Here is a 15,398-nt window from a genome sequence, read left to right as displayed (position 1 = left end):
GGATGGGATCAGCGGTGCACCTGCAGGTCCAGATGTTATGTTTGTGACCTCCACGGTCCACCCACCCTCCAGGCAATTTGAATATAAAGTAGGATACAACAGAGGACAATAATATAATGAGAGGATAAGAGTGAAGAATAAAAATAGAATGGGAATGTGCGTCCCTTTGCCTCGTAAGGTTGGGGTATTCTGACCCTGATCTGGATGTTCCGTCGTTTGATTGATTGATTGATTGATTGAAGACTTTATTAGAAGTTTGCATAGGAAAAGGTACAGTTTCATGACAGTACAGTTCACTGGTACACGGTCAACTAAAAGGAGATCCTTGTAAGCTTTTTGGCTTATTTACACAGGAAACCTTTATGTATCTCACATAACACTAAATGACATACGGATAGAACACAGTACTATGCAGTCGATATCGTAAGGAAAAAAACAAAAACTGTACAAAAAATATATAGATATTTACAATAGAAGGGTCAGAGGGTAAGGCTAGGCTAGGTTTATTTTTACCAGTTACGAGCGGCTGCCGCCTGTAATTCAGGGCGCTTTTAAAGAATGTTAGGGATTGGCACTCCTTTAAGGCCTTCGCTAAGGCGTTCCACATTTTGGTGGTATAGCAGGAGAACGAGTTTGACCATTTTGTTTGAGTTGACTCTGGGTTGAATGGGATCTGTGGCGCTGCCTCTGGTGTTGTAATTGTGACCATCCTTGACGTTTTTAAAGTATTTTGTCAGGTACATTGGTAGTGGTGTAGTGTATCTTGTACACCAGGCCCATTGCAAGATGCTGTACTCTGTCATCTACTCTGAGCCACCCCACGCTTGACTGATGAGTAGTGGTGACTCGTGAGGTGAGCATGAAAAGGAAGGTTAAGCAGGACCCTACTTAGTTTGTTTTGGGCTGTTTGGAGCCTTGTTTTTAGGGCCTTTGGGGCGTTGCGATACCTTACGTGGACTATAGTCAAAGAGGGGCTGAATGATTGCACCAGCTATGGTCTTCAGTGTGTTGAAATTGACCATCGGGGCAATCCTCTGTAGGAAACGAGTTGGTTGGTTGATTTTTTGGAGCGCTGTCTCCTCACAGCTAGAAGGTCTTGGGTTCAATTCTCGCTGGGGACACTGTGGGCGCTGGGGGTGTGTTCTCTCCTCCACGTCATCAGTGTCCATACCCTAGGTGGGGTTGGCTAAAGAGCCTTTCTGTGTGGAGTTTGCATGTTCTCCCTGTGTCCTTTGGGGTATGTACACAAAAAATATGCAGTAATCCTGGTCCTGGTCTCTACCGTATACTGTTTCCCCCCTGGTCAGCTTGGGTTGCTTTCTTTTAGATGGTTATAAAATGTAAGTGCTTTTTTTAAACTTTTTAAAATGAGTGGGTATCGTCCTAATTCTGCCCTGCAGGCATTGTTTGATGTTTTCAATACAGAGCCTTGTCTAGAACTTTACATTCACACGAATAATCATTCATGAATAGAACTGCAGTATGGTTCGAACTGCTTGTTAATGGTTGATTATTAAAGGACAACTTTAGTTTTTTACAACAAGGGTTCATATTTTAGATTGTAATTAGAGAAAAGAAAAGGTGAGTGTTAAAATGTTTTCATTTGCTTCGTTCTCTTTGTTTATCACGTTTAGCATGCTAAAATGTGGGGCATGCGTACGCATGGGGGCATGCGTACAAGTGGCTAAATATGTCTTTTTAGACACAATAAGCCAGCAGTTTCTTTATTGCTATTTACAGTAACACTTCTAGCCCCCATAAGTCACATCCAACCATGAAAGGTTGAGTTGTATCTTGGGAATTGACTTATTCTGTGTAAAATGACATATTTAGCCACTTGTATGCATGCCCCCAACCACTGAAATAAGAATCTCTAAAACAATAGAAAGAAGTAAATGAAATACTTTTAACACTCATATTTTATATTCTTTAATTACAATCTAAAATATGAACCCTTGTTGTAAAAAACTAAAGTTGTCCTTTAAGGGGCCATTGTGTGCTACAGTACACACCAGTAAGACGCCCTAAGGGCGCACATGGGTGCGTGCACATGGGCGCGTGCACATTGGCACGTGCACGCATCCGCATGGGTGACAGCAGACTGCTGGCCGAGCACTGGCACTTTGGCATGAGATCAACTTTCCCTCTGCGTCCTAAAATAAATATTGTTACTTTGGCTACAGTGTGTGTGGCCGCTTCTTTGTCTTTTAAAGACTATCTGTGCCAAATGCCCAAATGGCTCCAAGGTAGCTGTGCCCTGATTTTGTATGTTTTTCTTTGCTATGCAATGAAAAAATGTTTTTTTTAATATTTTAGTTGTGATTCAGTGGCAAAAATAATTTTGTCAATCAGACAAATGGTTCCAGAGATAGAGCTGTTTGAATGAAAAAGTGTCCATCCACTAGAATGGACACACATTTTCTCAATCAGCTAAACGAGGGAGCCAACACACAAACAGAGAAAACCATCTCTCTGATCTCAGGTCATTTTGACATCTTAAAAAAAAAATAATAATAAATGAAAAAAAAAAAAAAAAAAAATCTATACAAAAAACACAAAAGACGTCAAAGACGTCATTGGCACTGAGGCCCATTGAAAAAAAGACGTCAAGAGACGTCATTGGCATTGAATGAGTTGTTAATGGGATCAACTTTGACCAAAAAAATGCACAGACCTGGTTGGTTGTTTAAGTTGGCCAAATATGGCGATAGCTGTCGTCTGACATCATAGATGTTGAATGTCATAGACCACATGAGACTGACTGACACAATATGTCCATATATGGGCATTCCCAGATATGGGCTTAATGTTGATGACATCAGGGATCTCCATAAATGGGCATAAAAGGGACGGAATTCATTTGCAAGTGTTACTCGCGTTGCGGTTGGTTGTTTAAGTTGGACAAAATGTGGCCATATTTTCCCAAATATGGATGAACTGGGATGAGGTGTCATGCACTGTGACGCAGATGGGCTTATGACATCAGGGATCTCCATATATGGGCATAAATGGGACAAGGACGTAATTCATTTGCAACATCATTGTGATGTGCTGGGATGAGGTGATGTCTGAACAGGTCAGCTATATCCTTCTGCTGAGCTGGGATGAGGTGTCATTGTGATGTCAGAGTGACAGACAGACAGACAGACAGACAGACAGACAGACAGACAGACAGACAGACAGACAGACAGACAGACAGCATCATGATCACAGCATCATGACCAGGCATGTGCACACATAGACATCAAAGGGGGCTTGAGCCCCTGCCCTTTTATTGGTCTATAAAAAGTGCCCTCTCCCGACCATGATTGCAGTTTTTGCTACAGTGAAAGAAATGCAAATGCCCTCTTTCCATGCCATACCTGAAGGCAGAATCCTGAACTTGAAAGCAGCATCTTATGCAGCATCTTATGTTGAAATCAAGCATCAAAAATAGCCAACCTCCAAGCTCATAACGCGTTGCAGCGCGACGCGTTGTGAGCTTGAAGGTCTGCTATTTTTGATGTTTTCACCAAAAGGCCCTTTTCGAAATTTCACCCCCTGCCTCTCTAACATTCTCTGCACGTCCCTGATCATGAACCTCTTATTCGACAGTGGAAAAGCTAATTGATGTAGTACATGGAGAATTCTTTCTTTGATGTGATGGTCAAAATCCACCCACAACTCAGAGATATAGCTTGATGGAGATGGCATGCTAAAGGATCTCCTCGCCGATTTTCAGCCTATCTTCATATATTTGGTCATCATTTTGCTCAGAATTGGACGATTTCTGTCATCTATCACTTTAGAAGGAGAGGAGTTCAGAGAGAGAGAGGAGGGGAGAGAGAGCACAAGCTCTCATGATGCGTTTGATGATCCATTAGTTGAGACTAGAGTGCATCATGACATTCAGCCCAGGGCGGGACGTTATTATTGATTACGGTATTTGGAGTCCACTCAAAATTCATAAATACGTAGCTGCAAATTGAGGGAGATGGTATGTAATGGACGAACTGCACTCAAAACTGAAATTGTGCTTCTTAACGGCTTCGGGTTAAATCATTAACTTATTTGTTTTTTTGTCTTGTGCCCCCTGACTTTTAAGTTATTTTACCATTGTGGCCCCCTGCCTAATCTAGTTGAATACATCAATGTCAGAAACATTGTCCCTTACCTTTTAATCAATCAAAATATCTATAGGCTATATTGTAATTAGCAACTGGATTCCTCAAATCATCTCTGTCCTCAAAAGCACAAGGGCAGGTCTTGTAGTTTGAGAACACAACAGCATCACAAAGCAATAAGCAATCTTTCTTATCTGCAGTAAATGTCCTTGGCTGGTCTTCCCCAACCTTGCTTCCTGTTGTCATTTTAACAGCAGCGCCTTGGAAGTTATTATCAAGTAAGATTGGCATTCGCTTACATTATGAAATATAAGTGTTGACAAACAGCTTTTCAGTCTTTCTAGTCCTCGTTGAGGAAATAAGACTAGAGCGTGTTGGCTAGAATGCACTGATCAAATCTGATTGGTTGATAAGTGTGATATACAGGTTCATGGTTCATAGATACTGTATTAAGCATGGCTAAGATGTCGTAAAACAAAATGAAACCAACAACAAAATGACAACATTTAAGGTGAACGTTGATCTGTAGGCATTATTACGTTGGATAGAGCAACGTGTCCAAGGGGAAGAATCCTCATAAAGAGGACGAAAGGGTAACAGAGGATTTTGGGGGGTCTGTCTCAGGAGTCGGGAGAGACTCAGTGTAGTAGCATATATCTTTTTAGGAGCGGCTAGATTTCACTAAAAAAGACTAGTTGATCCACCTTAAGGTCAGTCCACTAAGAAAAAAAAAACAGGTTATCTCATAAGCTTGCTAGCTCATTCGCTTTTGGGAATAGTTCGGGTTTAAACCAGATGTTTAAGGTGAGCTCATGGATATCACACAGGAGATTTGCAAGCTCTGCAAGAGAGTTGCGCTGGTGAACCACCAACTTACACTTACATACGGTGTATACAGTAAGAGGTACAACTTCCTATATTCAAGTTATGGCTCCATCGAAGTACAAATAAGTACATATCATTTTCATAAATCAAAACCATATACATACGATAATATTAATTACTCTAATTGCGTAAGGGTCGGATGGTTTGCATTGAGCCTAACGGCTAGCAGAAGCTAATGTAAACAGGAAGGCCTGGTTTAGCGGTGACGTCATAATCGTATCCTTTTTTTTCACGGTCTCGTGTTGTTAGCCGAAGGTAAGGAAACCATTTCGCTCTGTCTATTAACCCAAATAAAAGCTTAAACAATGCTTTTATATAAAAGTCGATTAAAGTCGATAGGCAGGTACGTCCATAATGACATAGTCGACCTGAAAGTCGACCGGCGCTGATGTTGTTAAAAACTGTCTGGGGTGATCAGTAGAGGATAAATTGAGAATTATTTTATTTTTGTATTAAGGCCAATTCGGGGCCTTTGCACACATTTGGCCCTAAACTGCAGCCTGTGTATTAATCCATGCTTTCTTGTTCTGTCTCATTTGTGACCTTGACCTTTTGACCTTCAGGGCAGCCAACCATTTCTTTCCCCCCGAGTTTCATGAAAATGTGGCCATTCTTTCTCTATTGAGCCTTCACCTTGATTGTGACCTTTTCAATCCAAAACCTAATCATCTCTTCAGGGCAGCCTATTGATCATTCCAACCAAGTTTCATGAAAATGTGACCAACCATTCTCAAGTTATCTTGCTAACAAACAAACACACAGACAAACAAACACACAAACAAACTCTCATGCAACATTTCAGGCAGGGTAGAAAAACGAATCAGTCTATCATTAGTTAAACCAAACCTATACCCTGGTGTAAGCGAGGCCCATGTGTGTTTCACTGTTAGTGTTTTTGAGTGCCAGTGCGGTGTGAAATGAAGTCTCAGACATGGTGCTTTTCCAGTCTAAACCTCAGTCTCAGTGGGGCTGCTGTGTCCTCAGGTTTCGGCTCCACTCAGCCTTTGCTGCACAGATTCAGCTCACTGCCCTGGCACCCATCTGCATACTGTAGCCCCTCAACCCTTACATGTGCTTTAAGTTATACACACATGTGCACGCAATCACGCGTGCACACACGAAGACGCACGCGGACACACACAAACGCACGCACTTACACACACATACACCATGGGCAGCTTCTCCGTTGCCTGGGCAGACATTTCCAGCCCTGAGCTGCAGCCAAGTTCCTGTTGCTGTGGGGAAGCCAGCTGCAGACTCATGCAATCCCCCTGCCAGCTCTACAGCTAATGGAACAGTCCAGTGCTGCCCCTGTCTACCCCCCCCCCCCCACCTCCCCCCTGCCAAAGAAAAGCACTTGGTACATGCCATTGGTGCTGCTCTGGCTGGGTTGTCACCTATTCAGTAGTAAGAAGACGGCAGTTAGCCTAACATCAGCCTGCACATACACACAGACAGCAGTAACAACAGGGAGCAGTGAGCGCAGACGGAGGCAGATAGAGAGTTAAGAGAGTAGCAAGGAATCCTCCAGACATTCTTCCTCCTCCAGTCCTCATAGCCTCAGCCTCCCTACTGGTTTGGTGTCCCTGGTATGACCCTTTTTAAGAGTGAACACCGCAGCCCAAGATGTGAGTATTATTGACAGTGTTTAGTGTGTGTGTGTGTGTGTGTGTGTGTGTGTGTGTGTGTGTGTGTGTGTGTGTGTGTGTGTGTGTGTGTGTGTGTGTGTGTGTGTGTGTGTGTGTGTGTGTGTGTGCGTGCGTTTGTGTTTGCAGGGGGTTGTTCAAATTATGCTTGTGTCCGACAGAAATGATCTCAGTCTCGCATTTTATTTGTTTTATCATGAGGCTTTTGTTTTTGTCTGGCTGTTTGATTCCCCTTCACATATTCTTGTTTTCTCAGATTAGTTACTGCTTACTCTATCCTCCCCCTGGGAGTGCTTCACAGTATGTACTTGTCAATAGTCAGACAAGTATGGGGTGGAATTGTAGGGGAAAACACAAGAGAGTGATGTGTTGTGTGATGGACAGTAAAGTCTGCATTGTTAATTTAAGCATTTTAAACGTACACACGTAACCATACGGACCCTTACCCTTACGGGTAACACAATGTAGGCTGACTACTGTAGACGTTATACCTCTCAGAGTAGAAGAATAAAGCTCTCATATAGCGTCAGGCAAGTTATGCTCAGGTTCCCTCCCTCTGTGGGCAGCTCTACAGTAGGTTTGTGGACTGTAAAAAGCCTGAGTGTTACATTTAACTCTGATATATGGTACTCTGATAACAAAATAAAGGAACCAAATGGACAATTTTAGGTTCCATTTGTACACTCAGGATCACTTTGTAATTATCTTCTGGGGCATTGCACATGTCCTTGCACACTTTACAATCATATCAAAATGTATTATTTTATTAGTCTATTGAATTTATTTCAGTCACAAACTGGTTACTTAAAGGTCGCCTCTACATACATTATAATCACATTTGTAATGCATTATAATGCGCTTATAGGGCATTATAACACTCATTATAAATGTTTATAATCATGTAATACAACTTGTTATAAGTGCTGGGCATAATGCATTATAAACTCAGTGGAACAGCACATTATAACTACCTTAAATTAGCTCGAGTGTTATGAAACATTATTAGTGCATTATAATGCATTATGATGTGTTATAATGCATTATAAATGTGAAAATAATGACTAATAACTAAAGTGTTACCTGGTAGTTATAATGTGCTGTTGCACTGAGTTTATAATGCATTATGACCAAAACTTATAACACCTTATAAATGTTTGTATATGATTATAAAAATAGCGTGTGATATAATGCCCTATAAGTGCATTATTTATATTGTCTCTGTCTCTTGGGATGCAATAGTCCCTTCATAGAAAAGTCAAAGTAATATGCCAGCAAATAAATAAATAATAATAATCCACTGTAGGCTACTCAAGTAAATGTACTTAGTTACTACATTTGATGTGGTAAAAAACTAAAAGTGTGAAAACGAAAGCTTTCACTGTGCGCTATGGTATCCCAGCTGCAAGCCTCTGACCTAGGGTCATGCAAACTGTAAGAGATGTGAGGGGGGAGCAGATGGGAAGGTTGCATTATTAGACAGCAGCATGACACAGCGCTGTGTCTGTCAGCAAGAGGCACGCAGGCAGGTGGGCTATACTGTTACAACAACCTTGGACTAACTAGCCTCTCATGGGGACTGATTTATAGACTGTTCAGGACTAACGCACGAAGCTGTCGGCTGTACTTGATGGTGGAATTAACTTGCTGACCATTTCTCTTTTCTGACACCGTTACAACTTAATTGTTGTGTGATGGTTTGCCTCCGAGTCCAGAAAAACAAGCGTGTCATTTGTGATAACCTGCGAGCAGCTCTCGGTTTGCGCTAGGACATCTTGGACTGACGGACAGACCAACTGACTGGCAGACTGGCTTGTAAAATAGAATATTAACTGCGTGGTCCCTGCAAATAAAATAAAACATAGATATGTTTATATATATTTTTTTGTCATTAGGTACTATAATGAACATTCAGTAGGCCTATATATGAAGAGATGCTAATCATGAGAAGTAAGAAGTAATATTCTCCACATTGAGCACAAACCACCAGGGACGTGCTGGGCCCCTGATTCAGCCCGGGAAAAAGAATTGGAGAGGCCCTCATTGCGCGCTATAGAGAGAGATATAGTAGCTGCTGCTACTCAAAGATTTGCCATTTCAGATCATGACAAGTGACAAGCCAGTGGGCCAATTACATTAGTTATATTTCCTTGTTGTCGGGTGGAAACCTTGTATGTCCAAAACCGTTTGTTTTGTATTTATCATTTAAAAAATGATTTAAACTAGTGAAAACAGCAGATCTACAAGCACACAACGCCTCACACCGCGAGGCGTTGTGTGCTTGTAGATCGGCTGTTTTCACTACTTTTGTGCAAACAGTTTAATTTTTACTTTTGTGCAAACAGTTAAATTTTTTCCTAATGGCCGGCCTGGACCGGCCGGGAATGAATCGGCCGCTCGGGAGTTGTCCCGCTTTTCCCAATGGCCAGCACGTCGCTGCAAACCACTCTCCTCTTGTTTTGTTTTCCTGCTCTGGACAGCAGACAGAGCTGGGAGAGACGTCAGGAGTGATGTGATGCTGGGCGGCTGCATTGCTAACTACAGCATAAGCTGACAGCTCTGGCACACTCCCTCTGTTTCCCCAGCCAGCCTTCACAGGGTTTTTTATTTCATCTGTCACTTTGGCAACACTTTCTATTGAAGCCTATGTGTCTATAATGCATTATGAACATACTTATAAGGCATTGTAATCTGCTTTTAACACTTACAGTTCAATATAAGGGGTTCAATATCAGGGTTGTGAGCACTCATCTCATGAATACTAATAATATTTTATAACAATAGTCATAACACATTATAAAGCATTTTATAATTACTTATTTTAGTTTGTGTTTGTTTTGTGTTGTTTTTGTTGCAGACTGTAGGTTTAATGCTATTGTTAATACTAGTATTGCTTTTAATAAAGCAATAATACACCCCATGACCATGACCACTTATTGCTAAAAGCATAGTGCTAGAAGCATAGTGACTTAATCACACTATATGCTTTATAACAATGGTTGCAATGCATTATAAAAGTATCACAATGTACTATGAAATATGAGAATTACAATACACTGTGAACTTGGCCAAAAGTGATTGACCAACAATTATTAAATATTATGATACTTGACATAAATCCCTGTAATACATTGCTTAATAATGTGTTATGATTATTGTTATGCATTATGAGTGTACATAGTACACTTAATTGTGCATTCATCCTCTCAAACCCTCCACACCTTACATTCTACATTAAGCTCAGTAGCACACTCCGTACGCACACTGGCTTTACTTACTGATACATTTTGTCCACTTCATTCTCTAAAGGGGGTTTAGAAAGAATGCTTTCAGTATAATACCAACCTGTAAGACGCCTAAGGGCGAAAAACGAGCTCGCCCTAAAGGGCGAGGTCGCGCAGGACGGAATTTGCACAGGACGGAATTCATTTGTAAGTGTGATTTGAGTTGCGGTATTGTTTAAGTTGGACAAAATGTGGACAAAATATTTTCCCAGATATGGATATGACTGACGTCTGACAACATAGATGTCTGTATGTTATAGACCAGAGACTCACACAATATGTCCATATATGGGCATTCCAAGCTAGGCTTAATATTGATGACAACAGGGATCTCCATATATGGGCATACAAGGCCAGAATGTGATGTCACAATGTGAGGTCACAACAATGTGATGTCATAGGTCAATAGACATTGAGGTATTGACATTGAGAGGTTGAGGCGTCTCTGACGTTACTGATGTGTCACAATTACACCAGTAAGACTCTCTAATCGGGAGATAAGCAACCGTCAACTCAGCAACCTCATGGTGGCGCTAGAAGAGGGGAATGTGAGAAATCAGGGGCAGAGGTTGTGGCTTGCCAGCCAAGGAGTGTGTGTGCAAGGTTTGGCATGGTTGGGGGCAACGGTGCCAGAGATAAGAGGGCCAAAAGTGTGACGTGACGTGATGGACAGATGGAGGGAGTGACTGACTGACTGACTGACTGACAGCCGGTGGAGGTTTTCACAACAAATGAATTTCAGAATCTTCAAGGAAACAGACCAACTATCTATTGTAAATTGTTCTTGTGTTCAGGTTTTTCAGTTACTGATATATTTCTAAAAGAAAAAGACACAAGGATATAATGATACTTTGAAGTGATCAAATTGTTTTCTGTCAGAACGTAAGAATATGTAAAGCAGAACATTTGACAACATTGAGCACATCGTCTCTTATTTGTTTTCTGCAATAATGTAATGCCTATTATTCATACTCACCATGTTATTGTTCTATTATTATGACACATCGGTGACTTAATCTGCATATGAATGTATACTAGATTGCCTTTCTCGCATCAAGTTGTACAATTTTGAAAGTGAAAATATATGTGCATGCATCCACTTGTGTCTGGGGCCATATACTGTAGATAAGTGGTGGAAAAAGTATCAATATTGCAATGTAGAAATACTCTGTTACAAGTAAAAGTCCAGAATTCAAAAGGTACTTGAGTGTTGCTATCAAAATGTACCTAAAGTACCACAAGTCAAAGTACACAATGTGGTTTACGTGAAACACAATGTTAAAATAGCATATCTGTCGTGAGCTTGCAGATCGTCTATTTTCAAATAGCCTAGGTATAAAATAGGGCTAAAGCGGATTAATGTATGTTTTATATTATAATCATTTATATCTGAAAAGTAACTAGAAACTAAAGTTTTCAAATAACTGTAGTGGAGTAAAAGTCCAATATTTGGATCCGAGATGTATACTGGAGTAGAAGTAAAAGTATTTAAAACTGGAAATACTCAAGTTTAGTACAAATACCTAAAAAATGCACTTATGTACAGTACTTAATTAAATGTACCGTACTTAGTTACTTTACACCGCTGCTGTAGATTAGAATAGACAAGGCTGGTTACAAAAAATAAAAAATAAAGAAAAAGACAATGTAGATTATAGAATCTCCCACCATTTCCACATTCATCATTTTATGAAGTGTTTGTTCAGTCTGTCCGTCTGTCTGTCTTGAATGAATCATTGTTCCAGCTAACATGACGTTTAAAGTGGTGGACTAACTTCATTATATGTATCTTTTTGTCCATGCATGTAATTACACATACTGTTAGATTAACTCGTTCAGTGCGTACAGTTTAGCATGCAACTCTTGTTGGTTTGCTCAAGGGACAATATTATGGATTTGGGATTTATTATACTGTAGTTATGATTTCATGTGACCTCGGTGACCCGCTGATTCCCTTTTCTACAGTACCACTGACTCTGTCATCGTCTGTTTCCAAATGATTGCGACCATAGGTCGCAGTTTACTGTCAGAACTGGCACAGCTTGTCCGTATCCGTTCCTACGGGTAACGCCTGACACTGTGGTTCCCCTGACACATCACTGTGACATCACAGTGATGTCAGATACTCAGAGCAGGGATAACGCCTGACACTGTGGTTCCCCTGACACATCACTGTTACATCACAGTGATGTCAGATATCAGAGCAGGGATATCCATATATGGGCATAAACAGGTGACATCACAGTGGTGTGGCTGGTTCAGACAGGGATTTCCATGTATGGGCATAAAAGGGATTGTATTTTGTGATGTCATGGGAACCACTGCGAGTAGCTAACGGCTGCAGCTTGTGGGAAGGGGTCTGCAGGGGCCTGCAGACCCTGACGTCACCCAGGCCAACGACTTTACTGTCTCTAGTGGTTCGGGGCTTTCCCTGGGTAGTAAAACTGGACTGTAAAACTCTGTGGACCACATTTACGTCGGGTTCACTCCCATCCGACTTACAATGTCACGAAATCCATGTTGATCCATGTTGATCACATGACTATAGAGTAGACTAAATATGTTCCGTGATTGTTAGACAAAATCTGTAGGCGTACTTTGTTTTCCAAAAATCTGCCTCATGGTGGCACTAGAAGAGGCCCATGTGAAAAATGTGTGGCAGAGTTTCTGAATTTTGCATCCAGGGAGTGTGCGCGTTTGGCAGCGGCCGGGCCAACGGGGCCAGAGATTAGCTGGTAACAGACGAACAGGGTGCAGAACCAAGAGATTATCTTGGACCCTCACAGGTCTGTAACTCTGAGAGTTATGGACTGAGGCTCTTGAAAGTTTGAGAACCGCTGATCTAGGAATAAATTAAAATCCCATTAATAATAGTTAAAGTGCAGCTCCAAGTTAGTAAAATATTTGTACAGTAAGAGTATAAAACAGTCATGCAACATCAATTGAAGCATTACGAATATTATTGTAAATGAAATATCATGTGATAAATTACATGCCATCGGATTGGCATACAGTATAGACTGGCATACTCGCTGATACCGATAGCAGCATTTTAAGCAATATCAGCAGTTTTCCGATAATTCTTTATTTGATCATTCTTACACTAAATTCACACCAACAGTGGCAGTGATTTCTATAGTTCCACGCTATCGGAAAATGGGCATGTCCGAGCCGAGGTGTGAGTGCCAGCCTCGTAAATAAGAGAGCTGTGATCCAGTGAGAGCTCCTCTGCTCTGAGTGGCTGTAGACAGCATAGCTCTGCCTGGCAGGAGAGCTCACACACAGGCAGGAGAGGAATAGACACTCAATTTTACCGATTGAGATGGCCAGCTTGTTTGTAAAATGACCTACTGTATACATTGATTCCAGGCAAGAAATAGGCAATGCAGTTGCCAAATCTGGATTGATTTCACATCTAATTTAAAACTTTGTTATCAATATTTGGTACCTGCAGTCCGTTTCAAGTGTGTGAGCATTGTCTACACCAACCTCTGAGCTTCTGTCTGGCCACGCTGCAGCAGCGAAGTGCAAAATAGAACTTTTCTCAACTCTCTCTTTTCACTGGCTCCGCCTTCTGCTGAAGTGGGGAAAGCATAGACGATGAAATTAAGTGCTAATAATACAAATAATTGAAGAAAAAAAATACACATATGTGTGTGTGTGTGTGTGTGTGTGTGTGTGTGTGTGTGTGTGTGTGTGTGTGTGTGTGTGTGTGTGTGTGTGTGTGTGTGTGTGTGTGAAATAAAGATGTTGTTAAGCTAGGGTGTAGGGCTGGCTAGGTGGGTTAGCTTCACCATGGGTGCTTCGGTCAGGAAGCAATTGAAGAGGAGAGGATTCCATTTGTTATGGTTTTTGAGCGGTGGTCACACCGTCTCCATAGCGTGGCGGTGGTCACACCGTCTCCATAGCGTGGCCGTGTGTGTATCCGTGTATGTATGTGGGTGGGTGGGTCTGTATGTAGCCTAAGTACCCCTGGGTGACCAGAGAGGTGCTGTTGAGTATAGTCTGCCCTGAGCATCAACTGCAATACAGTGGCGGCCTGGATGGATGGATGGATGGATGGAGACCAGATAGGTGCTGTTGAGTCTGAGGTGCTGTTGAGTCTAGTCTGCCCTGAGCATCAACTGCAATACCAGTGGCGGCCTGAGTGACATGGATGGATGGCTCTCTCTCTCTCTCTCTCTCTCTCGCACGCAAGCAAGCACCCCCCCCCCCCCCCCATATTATTATTATTTTTATTATTATTATTATTATTACCCATATATATTTGTTTTGCTGTTGCACAGCCTCCACGACCACCACTCAGTTCACACGGGTGTGATTACAAATACAGGATAAATACAATCAAATATACATTCAACAATATAATTAATCATCATTAATAAACACTATAAGACATTCAAACATTATATTTACCAAACAATTCAATGACATTACAGGTATATACACCAACACATTCTCTACTGCTTAAAGGCTCACACAGGTAAAGTTAGCATTCACTCATAACCAATAAAGGCAACATAATGCAAAGAATGAGCAAATAGGAACACTGGACTCACTTCATCAACACATAACAGGCTTGGTTGTCCAAGGACACTGCTGCTACCAAGGAGAACTGAAGGCCTGACACTCAAACAGTCAGTTTATATAGTCCAGCAAGTAATGAGGTGAGTGAGTGCAGGTGTGGTGAATTGAGTGAGATCAGGTGAGGGGTGGAGCTGAGTCATGATGGGCCAGGGGGAGGGTTGGTGACTTTTCTACAGTATGTATGTATGTATGTATGTATGTATGTATGTATTGTATGTATGTATGTATGTATGTATGTATATATGTACAAACGCTCCAGGGAGCATTCATGACAATTTTGTGACATTTTGTTATAGCTTGTGTGCAAACTTAAAAAAGGAGAGCTTGATATTAACCGGTCAAACCCTATATACTTAGATGACTGGGGTACCATATGCGGCCACAATTTAATAAAAACTATTTGTGTAGTTTCAGTCATGCTTTCTTATTTCATAATCTGTGTATTATGGGTGTTTCTAATCCTTGTTATACTTTTCATTGGTTCAAATTTGTAAAACCCACACACAGACGTAAACAGGTGTTCAATAGCACTGATTTATTGAAAAAATATAAAAAGTTGAAAAATGGAGATAGCTGATTTCTGTCCGACAGCAACAATATGTTTATGCTCAATAAATGCCATATATGTTGTGTTTGGCTTACATCTTTAAAAATACTGTATATATTTTTTAAATCATACACATGCATGCATAGCCTACACATCATTTCCCACACAGTAACGTTAGCTCTTAAAGTCAACTTATTGCAAACAAAAATGGTATCTCTCAATGTTTGCTGCAAGCTTAAGGATCATACCAGCGTCAGTACATGTCTATTCACAGCTCCAGCCATATCGTGCATAAACATGAACCGTTTTCCTCTTGGTGGCTTTATTTTTAGACACGTTACCTAAGGAC

General features: G+C 41.2%; 1 protein-coding gene across 1 annotated transcript in view; it reads left to right on the top strand.

Moving 5' to 3' along the window:
- Positions 1–6,579: 6,579 nt before the first annotated feature.
- The window catches only part of LOC308288461 (uncharacterized protein), a gene marked incomplete at both ends in the record, with an annotated part of 59,970 nt that continues 51,151 nt past the window's right edge, over positions 6,580–15,398 (top strand). The window contains one exon of the mRNA XM_080729904.1: positions 6,580–6,616. Within this exon, the coding sequence (XP_080586030.1) occupies positions 6,580–6,616 (37 nt within the window). The remainder of the gene's footprint in view (positions 6,617–15,398) is intronic.

Source organism: Nannobrachium achirus (assembly GCF_963921795.1).
Source record: "Nannobrachium achirus genome assembly, chromosome: 7".
Classification (NCBI taxonomy): Eukaryota; Metazoa; Chordata; class Actinopteri; order Myctophiformes; family Myctophidae; genus Nannobrachium; species Nannobrachium achirus.
This window is presented reverse-complemented; position numbering and strand designations above follow the sequence as displayed.